The 18064-nt window shown below is 37.1% G+C and overlaps 1 protein-coding gene across 1 annotated transcript in view; it reads left to right on the top strand.

The window, feature by feature from the left end:
• The window catches only part of Fstl5 (follistatin like 5), a 716962-nt gene that overhangs the window by 464358 nt on the left and 234540 nt on the right, over positions 1-18064 (top strand). Inside the window, exon 7 of the mRNA XM_033759984.1 lies at positions 18025-18061. Coding sequence (XP_033615875.1) covers positions 18025-18061 — 37 coding nt within the window. The remainder of the gene's footprint in view (positions 1-18024; positions 18062-18064) is intronic.

Below are 18064 nucleotides of genomic sequence, written 5' to 3'. Positions count from 1 at the left end.
GTGCCCCTAAGTCATTAATTTGCCAGGCTGCCTCATACTTGTGATCCTCCTGAATAGTGGAATTGTAGGTGTCTATCAGCAGACCCAGTTCTCTGCTTTATTAGCTCATGCATGTTTTGTGCTGTTAAATACATGCATATACTTATATATAAGATTATATATAAGAGAAGTGGTCAAATAATAAAGGTTTAAATTAACTTTTTATTATAGTAGAATACTGATTGTCATTAATCTTCCTCAGAATACTCCCATTCACTTAGAACTTGTCCGTCCTATTGTTCTTGCCACGTCCTGAAGCAGTTCTGTAGTCCTCTTTCATGAGTATCTTTATGAGGTTTGATCACAGATACAGAAAAGCAGGCTGTGAAAATAATATGGTGCCTCCTCCACCTCCCTCCCTCACTGTGCCTCTACTGGCTCTTCCACAATGTCAAAATGGCCACAGAAGGTAAATGTTTCAGATTGATTCAGGACTTCAGAGCAATCAAAACTGCAACTGAAACTGGGAAGAAGTCAAGAACTGTTTCAGAAAGAGGCAAGGATGCTGGGATAAAAGTGTTTAGAGCCAGAGGCTGATGGCGGGATGAACAGCAGCATGACATTTAGAATAGCAATGTCTTTTATTTAAACACTGTATTTTTAAATCAGACTTCATATGCACACAAACACACATATGTGTATACTCACATATACACACTCAGCAAAGTTTAAATTTCACTGTATAATTCTACGATATGTGTTTGACTTTTCTCCTATGCTTTATAAAATTATGTACATTGTATGCTTATTTTTATTTTTGGTACAAGGGATCAAACTCAGGCCTTTGAACTTGCAAGGCAGGTGGCAAAAACACTGAGCTAAGTCCCCGGCCCGCATTGTATGCTTAGTTTTAAAATGATCACAATGCTAAGATGAAAGAAGTAGCAAATTCAATTAGCATTGTTCCATCTGGGGACTGACAGACATAATTCATATTAGTAGATATGAAGTCTCTATTTAATTATTTCTCTTTAGGGAAGCAATTTGGCAGTTTGTCTGAGGATCTTTGATATGGTCTTAATTTTAGCTAATATTCTGTTTTGACATGAGGATGAGATAATGTGGGGAAATAGACATGCATGTGTACCTTACTGTATATTTATTATACTAGAAAGACTTATCTAAATGACTTGTATTCAGTATGACCCTTCACTTTCCCTGGTTGATATGGATAATAGGTCCACTCTGAATTCTGGCTGTTGCCAAGACCAGAACTTGCCAGCCTCAGGGACAACTGCAGTGTTCTGTGCACTAGCTGCTCTCATTGGCCAGGGATAATAGCATGCCGCTGTGAAGCTTTGTCATATGCTCCTGGTTAAATAATGCAGTGCAATCACAGCATGTTTGAAACCCATAAACCTTAATGAAAATATAGTCAGAAAGAACGCTCCTGAAGGCTACTGATGTTTCCTGTTCTATTCTTTAAATATTTTATATTTTGAAATTTTCCCTGACATAGTCTTTTGTTGTTTTTTATTTTCCTTTCATAGTAGAGAAAAAAAAACTTAAAATGCAATCATACCCCAGTGTGTTTTCAGTCTCAGAATTTAAACATTTTCAGTGGAATAATTTCTGTAAAAATCATTTTAAAACAATACAGACATGCACACATTCAGTCACTTGCACACATGCACACACAGATTTTTGTTTTGTTTTCATTTCTTTGTTCCTTGAGACGGGGTTCGCTATGTAGTTCCAATTGGCCTTGAACTCATTATGTAGCCTAGGCTGGCCTTGATTTTACAGCAATCCTCCTGTCTCAGCCTCCCAAGTGTTGAGATTATAGGCATATATCACCACACCCAGCCATACAGGTATTTTTAATAGGATCCCAAGACCCAAGACTTCAGTAATTCATGTTCACAGCTTTCTCTCACATAATGAAACTTTGCTTTGATTCTGTTATTCACTTTGAGTTCTACACCATCCCCAGTTTTACCTGTATCTCCAGCACTGCACCTTCACTGAACGGACTCTATGTCAGTGCTTGTGCATGTTTTGCTACTTTCAGGGAGAATGTTACAGAGAGTGGAGAGTAGAAAACAGAATGCCTTTAAACCTTCCTGTTTCCAATATCAACATCTGCGGCAGTTAATGTGTCATGTAAAATTTTCACTGTAACTTTTGTAAATTTCTTGTTTGGCAAAATGCTTTACAGATATTTTCTTGCATGAAAAATATAAAGTTACATATAAAAATGTATGTTGTACTCTAATTCTAAGTCATACTTATGTTCTAGAAAAGAGAAAACAGTTAAACTAAATATTTCCTGTTTCATTAGCCCTAATATTAAGGTGAAATAATTCTGTCTCATAAGTTTTTGAGAAAAGGCAAAGCATGGAAATAGTGTTTAGCAAATAGCACCTGTCAGTGTTTTTGCTATTATTGTGACTTTTGAAAATTATGTTTCACCCAAGCCCTTTGTTTCTATGTATTATGTTCAGTTCTTTGGTATGCTTTATTTTTTTTTCCTTTCAAGATTTATAATATAAAGTTTCAAATGAAAAAATGGAAATAAAGAGTTTGTAAATGGGGAGGGGAGGAGGGGGTGAAGGGAGGGCAATGACAAGAGAAAAAATGAGAACCAAGACCTGTCATGTAGAGGTACAAGATCCCAGTAATGAATGTAACTGTATTGCAGACCTAGATTGTACAATTACACTCAATTAAAAAAAAAAAAATTCAAATTTGACATCATCTTTGATCCACCAGCTCTAATGGAACAGTTCTGAGAAATTACTTGAATGCTCTGAAAATTGAATTCATCAGTAAAATAGGAATAATAACAGCATGATGTTTCAATATTCATTCAAGTGCTCAACATTATCACAAATAATTTAATACACACTTAGTATTTAGTAAATTTTAATGATCATAATTATGGTTTTTAAGTTACATATGTTTTATCATTTGCTAAAATCTCTAAACGAGAAGGTAATGATTCCCCTTATACCTTCAGGTTTATTACTTTTTCTTCATTCTTATTAACCGCCCCCATAATCCATCATTAACCTCCACAAGGTGTCTGACCAGGCTCTTCAGTTCGTCTCTGTCTCTTGGCCTCCCTCTCTGCATTGGCCTACATTTATCTAAGTTAGTTCCCAGCCTGTGGTGCTGCTCACCCATCTTTCACTTCTCACTCTGAAACTCAGCCCCTGCCACTGGTTTGAGAAGCCACTTGAAATGCATCTGCAGGCCCAGCTCACCCAGAGTCTCCTTCTGTGAGGAGAGTGTGTTGACCGAGGTCTCGCACAAGTCCAACTTGGCCCACTTAGTTTGTGGTACGTTTCCAAAGATGTATTTGTGTAATTTATTTTATCAGAAGTCATTGTAATAATCAAGTTGAAATAAGTGAATGTATATGCATCTTAGAAACTACGGTTTGGCTTGCTCTTCTTTTTTGGTATTACTCTGATCCCAGATGTTTGACAAATGAGGACAAAGAAAGTCAGCAATTTTGTATTTCTTGTTGCAGAAAAGCAAGAGAATAGATGTGTAATTACTGCCTTCATTCCTTTTCTCACCCTCACATTCACTCCTGTACTTAATTAATTGATTTCTGTGCAAGTAGAATGTGTGAGCTTAGTCTCTGGTTTATGTATTTCTGTGATATAATTATATCCCACTAGTATTTATTATTTATCAAATTAAATATCTTAAATGTTGTTCTTTTGCCACTAATATTATACTTTGCATAGAGAAGATATAGTTATATTCACCAGCCTTTCTATGAAGAGTCAAATTTCATTATATTATTTGAGTTATTTAATTGTAGTCCTTTCTTGTTTTAAAAATTGTAATATTTTTGTGCTAGAGTTGAACTGAGGGCTGTCACACTGAGCCATTTTTAATTTTATTTTTTATTTTTAAATTTTGAAACAGTATAAGTTGCTCAAGCTGGACTAAAACTTGCCTCCTGCCTCAGCCTCCCAGAGTGCTAAGTTTACAGGCATGTGCCTGCACGCTCCGACGTTAATTACTGACCAGCTCGCCTGTGTTTACTGTGCGAAACTTGACATTTTGAAAAATGTAGACCTTGTGCAGGGGCTACTGTGAGTAATTAATAAAAACGTTACTCCACATACTTTGTGATGAGATGGGGAATATTTGCTAACAGATACAGAATTCCAGGTAGGAGAAATAAGTTCAAAGACCCCATGAGCCACACGGAGAGACAGACTTCACTTAATTATAGTCTTCTGAATCCGGAGAGCCTCGCGTACAAACAGGGGTGATGGCCATGAGTGAAGGTGGAGCACAGCTTTTCAGACTCCGAGCGGCCGCAGCAGGATGCGAGTTCAGGTTTTAGATTTGTGGCTTGACAGCAAAGTGCTTCTGTGCAGTGGACTAGTGGGATTATCAGAAGATGTAAGGAAAATTCACTAAGAAAGTAGATGATGTATCAGCAGCACACAATAATATGTGAACCATAAAAGGAAATGCCATTCAGTACTGTGCAGTGGGACCTATTGATTTAAATCTTAGCTTATATATTTTTCCCTGAGATGCAGTATTTCGCTGATTTTTTTTTTTTTTGCTTACCTTGGTTGACTCTTTCCCTCCAATTTTCTGTTTCCACTTGTGCCTCCCTCTCCCTCCACCCCTTTCCATTCTTTAAATTAATAAATTCTTAATGAGTTTAAATGGTTTAAATGAGCATTTATCAAAGAAACGTCTCAATTTCAAAAAACATTTTATACTTTTGTGATCAGAATTGGGCATCGGTTTCATATAAAATCACTACATTGAGTTTACATCTTTAATTCAAAAGGTAATTTTCAACATTTATAAAAGTGTGTTTTCCGAGACAGGAATTATCTTCCTGGCCAGGCCTTCACACTGCACTATATCCCCAGCCCTTGAAGTACGCATAATCTGAGACAGTCTCCTAAATTTGCAAAGTCTCCCAGGCTGGGCTCGAGTTTGCCTCAGCTACCCAGAGTACTGGGATTATAGTTGGACATCACCACATACTGTTTTCACAATCAATATTTTAAATATGTATCTTTATAATAATATCTTAATATGTTTTCTAGAATTAAAAGGCAATTTGATCCTTACTATTCAACTGAGTTGATGCTTGGTTATTATACTTCTTGGATAACCTGAAAATCCACATAAAACTGCACAAATCCAAAGGAAAGCAAGTTTGTTTTCCTGTACTGATATGCTTGTGTGTAGATATGTGTCTGCATATCTTTTCAATTATTGCTGTAAATAATTATAAGATCATTTTAAGCAAACAAAGTGTCACACAACAAAGGTGGAATTTTGGAAGTTCATACAGTGGTAATGTTTTATAGTTTAATAATAATCTCCATTTATGGAATGCTTTCTAACCATTTTATATTAATTAATCCTGACAAGGCTTCTATGGTATTGTTATTACCATTACTCCTATTTTCCAGATGAAGGGTCCTATAATTAGCAAGCTAATCAGAATTCAAATTCAGAATCACACCATGAACCAGTTTTGTTTGGCTGTGATTTGTTCCTTACAATTACATTGAAACATTGCTCTACATTGGGTAATAAGCCACACAGCAAGATGATAGCCCTCGCGTAACACATTCATGCATTGGAAATCTGATGCTTCCTTTGCAGTGCTTGTTTTTCCCACAATGGAAATTTTGTCATTAATATAAAATGTACATTAATAACTTTCAGGGATTTTCCATCAAATGACATGTCATTAATAAGAATAAGCAACATGTTTCCAGTTTTTAAAATATTTCCCTTTAAAATATATTTACATTTCTTAACAATGTATGCCTTTAGGGGAAAACATTACAATTTCTTATAGTCTTACTACTAACAAAATTAAAATATCTAAGTTGATGCTTTCGTGATAGCACAGTAAATTTTCTTTCTTTCTTTCTTTCTTTCTTTCTTTTTGTGGTAGTGGGGATCAAACTCAGGACCTTGAGCTTGCGAATCAGGTGGTATAACCATGAGCTAAATCCCTGGCCTCAAATCCCTATTTCTTAAAGGTACCAAATGAGAATTTTTATAAAGAAAAATTGAACTATGTGAAAAAACTTTCTATTTAACTGTACTAATTACAGCATTTTGTTTTTGTGACAAGAGTGGTTAGTTAAGTATTTCAGTGTTTTCCTGGATTGCTCTTGTACAAAATGATGTGCTTAATGTTGGTGTTGTGTAGTGTTCTGGTGATAACCAAGGTGTACTGAGAAACACTGTGCTCTGGATATCACTGTTTTCAAGATGGATGAGATAGTAATTAATATACATTAGAATATGATGTAACTTTTATAACATGTATTTAAGAACAAAAATAAAATATCTGTCAGGGTTTATCAAATTGTTATAGTAGAAATAATAATGATGCAGGGCTCCACACAAGTTTTAATAGTATTTTATTTTTATTGAAAATGAGAATTAGGTAAACACTGATCAGCTTTTTAAAAAGTATTATTTTATTGAAGCAATTAGAAGTGTACCTATTTAGAATTATATCTTTTTGGTGAATTAGAGCTATTATAAATATCTTGGTTTTGTTTTGTTTTTGCCTTTAGATCTATATGTGCGATACTAATCTTGTAATAGACTTTTCAACTGACTTGACGCAGGACAGAGTCAACTTCAGACACTGACCCAGTCAGAAGACCTCTGTAGGACAGAGGGAGGCTGCCTTCCCTGGGAGCCCAGGAAATACGTCAGGCCCAGGCAGGGATCCCAGGGTCCCCCTGGCCACAGCTTCAGGTGCACCTCTCTGTGACACAGAAATGTCCACATTTGACTGAAAAGTTTCTCAGTCAAAATTACAGTGTCTCATTGTGCCTCTTTTTTTCTTTTAAACTATTCAGTTGCAGTTTAACTGGCAAGAGGCTGGCAAGATTTGTATTCCAAAGGACTTCATAAAATATTAAAAGTAAATCCTGTATGAGAGCAGAGGGCTAGAATTAGAAATAAACATGTCTACAGTCTGTGCAAACTGAGGGAAACAGACCAGTTCAGATCTAGCTTCCTCTGACTTTCGAGAAAGTGGTGGCAGAGTTGGCAAGGGTTACTGGAAGCTTTTCTCCATCAAAGGCTATCTGTTCAGCATTTTGGTAGCTAAAGACACTTTTTTTCTCCATATCAGGGATCAAACTCGGGTCCTTGCACTTGTGAGGCAGGCACCAGAACCACTGAGCTAAATCCCCAGCGTGGCTCAAGACACATTTGAGTTAAAATGTTCCCTATTAGAATGCAAATGCACTCCATGGAGAATCAAATGTGTTCACAGATTGGCGCTGTGGACAGTTTACATAAGACAATCCTATGGCTCTCCCTCTGGCTGAGAATGTGCCCTGAGCATTTGTATTTTGATTTGATGTTCAGAAGACAGAAGGAATGATAACTGTTCTATATGACACAATTGGGAAAGATAGGACTGGTAGGATGCTACTACTTTGGACTAGAAACTGCACTTAGGACAAAGGACTTACTTTTTTATATTGCACTGTATTTTTATAGTAGTACTTGTCATACGTGTTGTATGGATTAACTTGGTGATACTATTTACAGTGGGCTCAATCAGGTTTAAAAAGCACAGACATAGTTTTGGAACATATGCATATAAATTAGAGCAACTTTTGTGCATCCTCTATGTAATTATCTTGTGTTTAGTGTTCTAAACCTAAAGAATAAGCAGAATCTAATAGATCATATTTAAATAACAATATAAAAGGAATGTAAAGTATCAAAATAGTTTCCACTGAGTGGGTAACTTTCTACAGGGGCAAGGAAGCAAATAATATCTTTGGCGTTACACTGTGTGAGGTCTCAGTGGTAACTACTTTGTGTAGTTGAAAACATCCCTAGGCAGCAATATAAAAAATGCAGTAATGAATGAATGTGGTTCTGTTGAAATAAAAATTCATTTACAAAAACAGGTGGGAGGTCAGGTTTGGGTCATAGGCCTGTGTTGCCAAGCCCACAACTCTGGGAATATTTGCCAGCATGAAGAAGACTCTAATGAACTCATTTTTCTACCTGGGTTAAAGCTCTCGTTGCATACAATGTGTTATAAATAGTGCTAGAAAAAAGAATATGTCAATAAACTGAAAGTGACAAGAAAGAGAAAGGCTCTTTAGACAGAAATGTCTTTTGAGTGGAAAGGGGCAATTCATTAGCTGATTAAACTTTGACTGCCTTGAGAATAGCCAGCTCCCTTTTTTGTAATTTTCTGCTCATCAATCTTGTGAAGCTTTTGACTTGCGCATTAGAAGGGGGATTCCTAGGCTCACAGCTGACACTGTGTCTAAACCTGATGTTTTCCCCATTGTTAACGAATAAGCTGGTAGTCAGGGTAAAGAAAGGTGCCCTGTGGATCTGATTAGCTCAAGAGGTCCTCAATGGCCTAATGAATTATGGATGAATTGCTAGACTTATTTCTGGATTCCCATATCTGCAGCCAGGTCCTCAGACCCTATGAAGACCTGCAGAGAAGCAGCCAGCTCCCAGGCCCCCGTCTCCCACAGCCTTTGCTGTCTCTCCCTGTGCTGGAGGCAGGGTTAGTCCTGTCCCTCACAGCGCTCTCACCTAGAATGACTTAGGTAGGAAACATGTTAACATGTACCAGGTGTCCCAACCTGATAAACTCAAACTCTGCTTCACCACATGCAAGCAATTAGTAATTTAACTCTATGATCCCCCAGAAAGTGAAAATTTACTAGAGATTGAACAAATAACATACCTGCTATTAGACTATAGTGCTAACAGCCAGGAATATCCTCAGGACACTGAAGGAATGGACGTAGATCACCTTACTTCCTAGGTGTATAGTAGCTTCCTACACTGTGCTGAGCGCATTGCTAAGACTCAGGAAGCAGCTCCTGATGAACTCATTGCTTTATTCAGCCTGACCAACACAGGTTCTTTTCCACAAGGTCATGCCAGAGTTTCTCCATGATACGACTATGTTGGGGCGTGAGAGGACGAATGGCCGAAGTGCTGACCCCGAGTTCCAGAATGCTGGTTCCCACTGAGGCACAGGTGTCCCGAAGGCTACGTGCTGGAGCCTAGTTGCTTGACCCACAAACAACCCCCTAATCTCTTCTTTATTCCTGTTTCTTGGAGCAACATTAGTAGTTTCTTAATACCCTGTGAAGTTTCTATTCATTTAGAACATCAGAAATTAACAATAATAATCATAATTATATGTATAAAACTTTATTTATTGCTCTTTAGCTTAGTTTGATATCAAAAGCATTTTTCAATAAAACTTCTTAATAACTGTTTGTTTTCCTACAGAACATAGCATGTTTTAAAAATGACCATTATAAACATATCACAATAACATATTTAGAATGCAACCTCTTGATGATAACCAATGTAAACATTTTATAACAACATATTTGATGAGACGTATCTTTTCATAAGGCTATGAAAATTATTGGGGCTCCCATTAGTGAACAAAGACCAGAATAAATTTTTCTAAGCAGCTGTTTCTTTATTCACCAACAAGATTTTACCCAAACCTAAAAGTTTATATTTAATTATCTTGACAAAATTTTAACTTATAAAACCTGGTTGTAGAAATTAATGAGTTATTTGTATCCATGATAGCATTTCAATAAAAAATATAATTGGACAAACACTTTTCAAACAATTGGACAGACAGAGACAAACATATAATACAATTTATGAACTAGAGTGCACTCAATGTATTTGGCCAATTGTATTATAAAATCTCTTTTAGTTATGACTAGTCAAAAGTTTTGTAGGTCAATTAATAGAGATCTCTTGTAGAATTAGAATCAAAAGGAATGAAAGCTCTTTATGACTGTAAATGTAAACCTTTTATAACAAACTTGAAACCAACAAGCAAACATACATATTTTCTTGTTAAATCATTTTCTCACACCTTTTCTGCATACTTAGGCCTTCTGGTCTTGTATATCTGTTTTTATCTCTGTCTAAAAAGACAAACATACAAAAATCTTTCATGTCAAAAGTATATCTCTTTTACTTATAGCTTTCCTAATATTTTTGTCTGTCTCATTTACTATTAACCTTCTATAACAAACTTCAGCTGTTAAAATCTTGAAGTTTTCGTTTTTGTTATTTTCAGATTGTTACATCTTAAAATTTGACTGGCTGCCAATAGAACAGTATTAACCTTGAGTTTTTTATCAACAAAATACAGAAAAGAGCACGTTAACCCTATAATCACAATTCAAGAATTTGCAATGTGTAAGAAGTGTTTTAAGTACAGCAATTAAACTTAAGTTGAAACAAAAATACATTTATCAAATAGTTAAAATTTGTAACATGATTTGTCTTGCAAAATCACTTGATATCTGGAAAAACACAGTTTCAGTTTCTCTGGCTTTGTTTTGAATTTCAGACCTTTGCAGGCAGCATCAGGATGATAACACAGCGCTGACCTCTCTTTTTCCTTTTTTTTTTTTTTCCTAAAAATATACAGATGCAAATATGCAGTTTGATCATCTGGTCCCTTCACTGCAAGTAACTGGGATGATTGAAGTGTGTAGGGGCCCATAGAGCCTGCTCCAGATATAGCACAATGGACCTGGAGACAGGGCCATCTAGAGGGCCTGTCCCTCTTGGCAGTGCCAGTGTCTGCAAGTCCAGTAAATTTTCTTCCCTGAATAGTTATCTCACAGGGGAGGAAAGTCCCAGACTTTCCTTGAGATTGCCTCATGCCCGGGGTTGTGTCTGACTCACCATTCTAAATGCTTGCGTCCTTCCTGTGTCCTGTTTCCTGTTTCTGGGTTCTGTTCTGAGTTCCTGTTTAGGTGCCACTTGTTGGGGGTGTCGAGGGGACTTGGGGAGACAACCGCGGACACAATGAATGACCAAAAGCTAATGGCCAGTGGCGAAGTTTATTTCTCACCCAGGGTCTTTATAGTACAGTTTCGAGGCCACACACACAGGCACGATCTCAGTGGTTTGATGATTAACAGCAGTCATGAGCAGATACACATTGTTCAAACTAAAGACACAATGTCTAGATAAAACAACATCTGTTTATGACTAAAGGGCAGTGTAAACCGGACACAGGAATAAAGAAGAGATTAGGGGGTTGTTTGTGGGTCGAGGGACTTGGCTCCAGCACATCTCCTTCGGGACACCTGTGCCCCGGTGAGAACCAGCATTCCGGGACTCAGGGTCAGCGCTTTGGCCATTCGTCCTCTCGTAACCCAACATGACTAAGCAATTTCTTTTCCCAACCTGCTATACTGAATTTAATTTGTAAGTGGTCAGACTAAAATCTTAAAAGTATATTAAATATTTTTAACAGGTCAGTATAATATCAATTTTTGCCAAATCACACATGGTATTTCTACCAACTAATCATATAGAAAAGAAGATTCATTTCCATACTTCAAAGATTTTTTTTATGATTTCCTTTAAAGTAGAAGATTGATTATCATACTATTTAATGTCTTTTTATGTATATATATTTAATTACAATTTCAAGGGCATTTAGTTTTTTTTTCATTAAGTTTATTAGTACTTTTAGGTATACAATACAGTTACATTCATCATTGGTATCTTGTAACTTTACGTGATGTATCTTGGTTCTTATTTTTTCCCCATTCCCCTAGCCTCCCTTCATCCCCACCACCCTTCCCTATTTATAAATTCTTTGTTTCCATTTTTTCCTTTTCTTATATTTTTTCTTTGCCCTTCTTTCCTTTCCCCTACCCCTCCCACTTCCCCTACTCCTTTAGCTCTTTTCTTCCTATTTCACATTATCACTTATACAATTTTAACATTATTTACACTTTTAATTTTCACATCAGAGAAACTATTTGGTATTTACACATGTGTGTCCTATTTATTTCACTTGTGTGTGGCCTCAACAGTCATCCATTTAGCTATAAATGTCTCTAGTTTCTCATTCTTTATGCCTCTTTATGGCTGAGTAGTATTCCATTTTATAGAAAAACCACATCTTCTTTATCCAGTCTCCAAACGATGGGCAATTGGGCTGTTTCCAAGATTTAGCTATTACAAACTGTGCCCCTATAAACATGGAAGCCCATATATCGCTGTGATATGATTCTTTTATTTCTTTGGAAAGATATGCAGCAGAGTCAAATAGGACCTCTAATCCTAGTTTTTTGAGGTATCTCCATATTGATGTCCATTGTGGTTGCACCAGTCTGCCCTCCCACCAACAAAGGAGAAGGGTTTCTCTCTCCCCACAACCCCACCAACATTTGTTGATTTCTTAACAACAGTCATTCTTTCCGGGGTGAGGTGGAATCCCAGTGTTGTTTTCATCTGCATCTATCAAATGACCAGTGATGTTCAACATTCTTTCATATATTTATTTGCTGGTTTTACTTGTTTGTCTGAGAAATGTCTGTTTATTTCAGATGCCCATTTTTGAATTGGGGATTTATATTTGGGGGGGCTGTTTTTTTTTTAGTTTTTTATATATTCTTGATAGTAGACCTTTGTCTAAGGAACAGCTGGTAAAAATTTTTTCCCACATTGTAGCTCTGTTGGTGATTTCTCTTGCAGTGCAGAAGCTTTTTAATGAGGTGAGATCCCAGTTGTTGATTCTTTCTGCCAGTTCTCATGCTATTGAGGATTTGTTCATAAAGTCTTTTCCAAAGGGGCACTTAGTTTTTATGTGAGATTAGAACCAAAGCAGAGTAGGAGCAGCCCTGTGATCATAAGCCTGAATTTTCTTCTGTAATTTACTGTTATCTTAGAAAACAAAACAAATACAATTTTACTTTTGATAAATTTTGGGACAACATAATACTGTTATATAACTAAACATGGTGAAATCTTGTCAATCTTAAGAGTATGCCAATAACTCTTCATGGTTAATGTAATCTTAAATATATTTATAATTTACTAGGGGCCAAGCCTTTAATAATTATTCTAAGAAGTGCTTAAAATATCATATTTAACCTTTACATGGAAAAGCAACCCTAAGAGACTTTTAATAACTTGTTGAAAGTCACGCAAACATGTCTGTTAGGCTGGTTTCAATGTCATACAGTGGACCTTCAAATTACAACCAGCTTGACATATGAACAACTTGAATTAACTAGGTTAAAGGAAGATTCATCTGCTTCATGTTATCCACAGCACATACCCGGGTAAACAGCCAGATTTCAGCTGTATTGACTTAGGTACAATCAGCTGTCTGGAACTAAGGAGTTTGTAAGTTAAGGGTCCACTGTGTTTCTAATCCAATCTTGATTATATAATCCATGCTGTTATTTTCCATGATATTCTGACTAGTTTTGGTGGGATGTATCGTTTAAGAAATAGACACAGTTTTTAGAACACTTGTAGGATTATCTCAAAATCAAAAGGAAGGTGTGGGGAAATTTCCCATCTGCCCACAGTTGTGCACACACATTGCTCCTTCCTCAGCTGTTCACCTCCAGGCATTTTTTTCATTACAACTCGACCCTACAAAGTCTATATAGCTCACTCTGTGTGTCTGCTTGGTGCCCCACGGGTGACAGGGTTAGACAAATACACAGGACGTGTACCCGCCGCCCTGTACTGTGTGGAGCAGTCTCACTACGTAGGGCCCTGTCTGGTCCCCCTTACTCACACATAACCCTGGGACCAGCTGATCTCTGACACTCTCCCCAGGCTTTGTCTTTCAGAAGTCATAGTTGCAATCATACATATGCTACGTAGCATTTTCAAGCAGGGTTCTTTTACTTATTAAAATGCACTTGAGGATCCTCCATGGAATTTTGTGTTTTAATAACTCACTTATCTAATTGTTTGCATTTTCTATCCTTACAGAATATTGTCATTATGATTACAGGATAGACATTGACTCTTCATTTATCACTTCCTTACACAGTATATGATCACAGATAGAAAACATTTAAAAAAATGAATACTAGCATCTACATCATAGGCTAAGTGTGAAAATTAAATAAATCAAATACTTAGAATATGCCCAATTGTAAATATTCAGTAAGTGTTCTCAATTTTTCCTTTTGCCCCTGTCTGACAAGGAGAAACCCGCTTCTATAGAAATGTTTAAATTTGACATAATGTGCCTTACCATATGAATGCCTCATTATTCCAGCCTTTATATTACAATACCAAAATTATTCATCCGTCTATACCTTTGAACTTTTCTAAATCATACAGTTAAAATTAACTTGATCTATTTGAGTGGCCACCCAGTTTTCTCTGTCAGATACAATTCTTGTTAGGTCAGATTTGCAATGGAAGCTATTCTGCTAAAAAGAATTATTTTTCAAGTTGTTAATGTCATACTTGTCACTAATTGAATAGGATAAATTTTCACTTATTTTACTTTTAAATTCCACTGCATATAGTTCACTTGAAAATGAGGTATTAAATGAAAGTGAACAGAAATATTGAACAGTAACTGTACCATACTTAACGACTACTAGAGGAATATCAAAATCATGTATAAAAATGAGGCATTATTATTATGCAAAGCTTCTTGTAGTATCAAAACACAGTCCTATCTATAGAATTTTACTGTGCTCATTACAGAGTTGTAAAGAGAATAATAAATGAAATTCCAATTATGCGAAAGAATCTTTCCTTTATTACTTTACAAGAAAAGCTGTTATTGAAGTCTTTTATTCATCTTTCCACAACTTCTCAATGCCACCGATGCTACAGAACGAAATTACCTTTCACTCTAGTTGCTAAATACTTTTATTTACACTCATTAGTGTTCCTTAATACTGTCACAATTTTGGTAGAAAAAATTTCATTCTCTATGTGTCTTCAAGATATTTCTGGCTCTCCTTTTCTTGAGAGTAAGTTCACGGCTCATTATCTAATCAGACTCCCCTTAGGTCTCTCGTTTCTTCTGGTCTCATGTATGTGTTGAAAGCATCCTAAGAAGTCAGGCAGCACCATGTGTGCTATTGCTTTACCACACTGAATGCTCTGCCTGCTCCCTGCCTCCTGCAGTGAAGCTCAGGACCCACAAGGCCTTAGAGTCAGGGCTTCCGGGCAGTTGGTGTGGACGTGGCTTCATTCGCTTGCGGAGAAGGACAGTGGATGGATGACTTTATTGTGTTGTTCAAGCCGTGTAAGAATTTACGTTTCTCCATATTCTTTCCAAAATGTATTCTGGCTAGACTTTTAAATTCATGCTAATTTGAAGGGTTTTGGATTTAACTTCCATCACTCTGATCATACCAATGTTTGGGCAATTTTTTTTTAAATATATATTTATTGGTACATTTTAGATAAAAAGTGCAGTTACATTCATCTTTGGTATCTAGAACCTTTATATGATGAATCTTGGTTATTTTTCCCCATTCCCCTAGCCTCCCTTCCCCCCTCCACCCTTCCCTATTAACAAACACTTTGTTTCCATTTTTTCCTTTTGTTCTTTCTCTTCCTTTTTTACCTTTCTCCTACCCCTCCCATTTGCCCAACACCTTTAGACCTTTTCTTTCTATTACTCAATATCAATTTTACATTTCGATCCTTATTTACACTTATAGTTTTTCACACCAGAGCAATAATTCAGTATTTACACATGTGTCCTATTAATTTCACATGAGTATGGCCTCGATGTGCATCCACTTAGTTATATATGTCTCTAGTTTCTCATTCTTTATGTCTGAGTAGTACTCTATTTTATAAACACACACACACACACACACACACACACACACACACACACACATTTTATTTATCCGGTCTCCAGTTGATGGACAGCTGGGTTGTTTCCAAGTTTTAGCTCTTACAAATGGTGAGCACTTTTTAAAGATTATGTTCAGCCATATGGATGGGTTAACTTTTAAAGCATTTATAAAAAATTTGGTGGTTTTGTTTCTCACTTTTTATTGATCTATCAAAGATCTTCATTTTTTTCATGTGAATTCTTTTTAAGTTTTGTGAGTGGCAGATATACTGCTAGCTGTCTTGTGTTTTTGTTCATTTAATACTACATTTTGATGAAAGGATGTATGCTATAATATGGTCAAACTCATACATGATTTCTTTCATGGTGAGTTATTTTGAGCTCTAAGAAATCATTTTTTACTCTAAACTCGAAGAAAAATACACACTCTTAGGCATTATTCAAATATCAAAGTTTAGTGTTAAGCCGTAACATTGATATTAAAATACTATCATTGCTTTCCTTCTTGTGTCTTTAAGCTTCTAGAAGGACACTTTTCTTTCTTGATCTCAGCACAGAGACCCCATTCTCTTGCAGGACTTCATAAGGAATTAGAAGCTATCATTCAGAAATGTAAATGAAAAATAATACTCATATATTATAAACATAACATAATAACCCTCATGCTTCGTGACACTACTACCTTTATAATCTTCACTTTTCTATAAATTTGCAATTTTTTAAAAGCCAAGCACTTTATCTGCAAATTAAAACTTCACATTCTTCACATTCCTAATTAATTTTTTAGTTATACATATTGATGAATATACATGTGTGTATGCATGTGATTATGTGCATGAGTGTGTGTATTCATTCAAACACACATTAAAGAAAAGCAGAAAATATTTTCTATGTATTACTCCAAGGAACATTGAAATGAAATATAAATATGAACTGTGTGCAACCGTTATTAAGGGAACAGTAGAAGTTAACAAGGTGCGTGTTACCCATTTCTATCTTGTTTCCCAGTTTAGATTTTTGTGAATGTGATGACCCAAAAGCAAGTTTTGGTAGAGTCTCTCTAGCTGGATTTTTCATGTTGAGAGCATCCCCAACCTTCTTTGACGTGAAACAATCATGACTTACATAACTGCTCTTTCAGATTGGAAGGACGTGCTGGATAGTAGAAGACAAGAGTCAATCCTTTGCTGCTTATTTGTCAGCTAGGGTGACGGTCACACGGAGAACGTGAGGCCAGACCTGGGCAAGAGCCCGGGGAGGCGTGACCTCGGGTCGCAAACAGCAGCATTTTTTGCACCGCCATCTGTGATGGCACCAAACACGAAAGAACCAGGGATTGAGCAGTTATGTTCTGTGGCATTGCTTTCATGGGATCTTTCTCCTCTAGATGAAGGCCAGATGAAGAATAAAGAGAAACAGAGGGCAGAATGGAAGTGGGAGGAGAGGCATCTGTGAATCGTGCCCCGCAGTGACTGGGTGTGATCGTGTTTATTCGAAATTGGAAAACAACATCTCCTCCACTCTGCTTCCCGTGAAAAATACCTCTGACTATGCTGAGGGACAAAAGACAGTTCCGCCAAGTTTCCATATCAAAATTGAAATCAGTTTGGATAGGTCGCAGAGAAGGCACAAGGCTCGGTCCTGGTGCAAAGACGTTGCTGTATGTGAGGCCGGGCTCCCGGATGCAGGCTTGTTTGGGGTGGGGTGGGGTCTCTCCTTTAATCGACAGTTAGATGTTCATTCTCACAGTTGCTGCAGATTGTCTAAAAAGGAAGACCATACCCAGATTTCAAGTATGTTTATGGTTCATCATAGTTACTGACAGATGTGCATATTGGTTAGTTAAAAATATACTTAACTTGGAAATGCAAGGAATTTACTAACACTCTGTTAAAGGCGGCTGGAGGAATTTCCCTCAATAGCTGTGGGCTTAGTGCTGCTCTCTCTTTGTCTCTGTGTCTCTCACTGTCTCTCTCTCACCTTTCTTGGGTCCATTTACATTTTGCACACGGTGACGTGTTCCTCTCAGGCGGCTGTACCAGCGCTCTCGGTGCCAGCCAGCAGCGGCCAGGCTCACCCACAGTAGAAATCTGTCAGAGGACAAACATCGGCTTCCTCTCAGTACGATTACAGGCTACGTGCCGATGTGGCAGTTAAATACTTTCTCTCTTCTGGTGCAATGTGCGAGCTCATCTCCGATGTCCGCTTCGTGTTTGACAGTTCCTTGCCTATGAGAATGCTTGTCGATCGATGCAACTGAAATGTCATTCTGCTCCTTCATCGGGTCAGGGTGTCCTTCTTCGTTTCATCGCAAGCTTTTGTCCTGCCTTCTGTCCACCCTACGCGAGCTGCAGGCTCACGCTGTGCTCTCTCTGCAGAGGTCACCCGGCTGCGCCTTCCCCGGGACCAGCGGCTGCG

This window comes from Fukomys damarensis, unplaced genomic scaffold (assembly GCF_012274545.1).
Source record: "Fukomys damarensis isolate Sample0158 unplaced genomic scaffold, DMR_v1.0_HiC HiC_scaffold_38, whole genome shotgun sequence".
NCBI lineage: Eukaryota > Metazoa > Chordata > Mammalia > Rodentia > Bathyergidae > Fukomys > Fukomys damarensis.
Note: the sequence above shows the minus strand (reverse complement) of the source record. Positions and strands in the feature narration are given on the sequence as shown.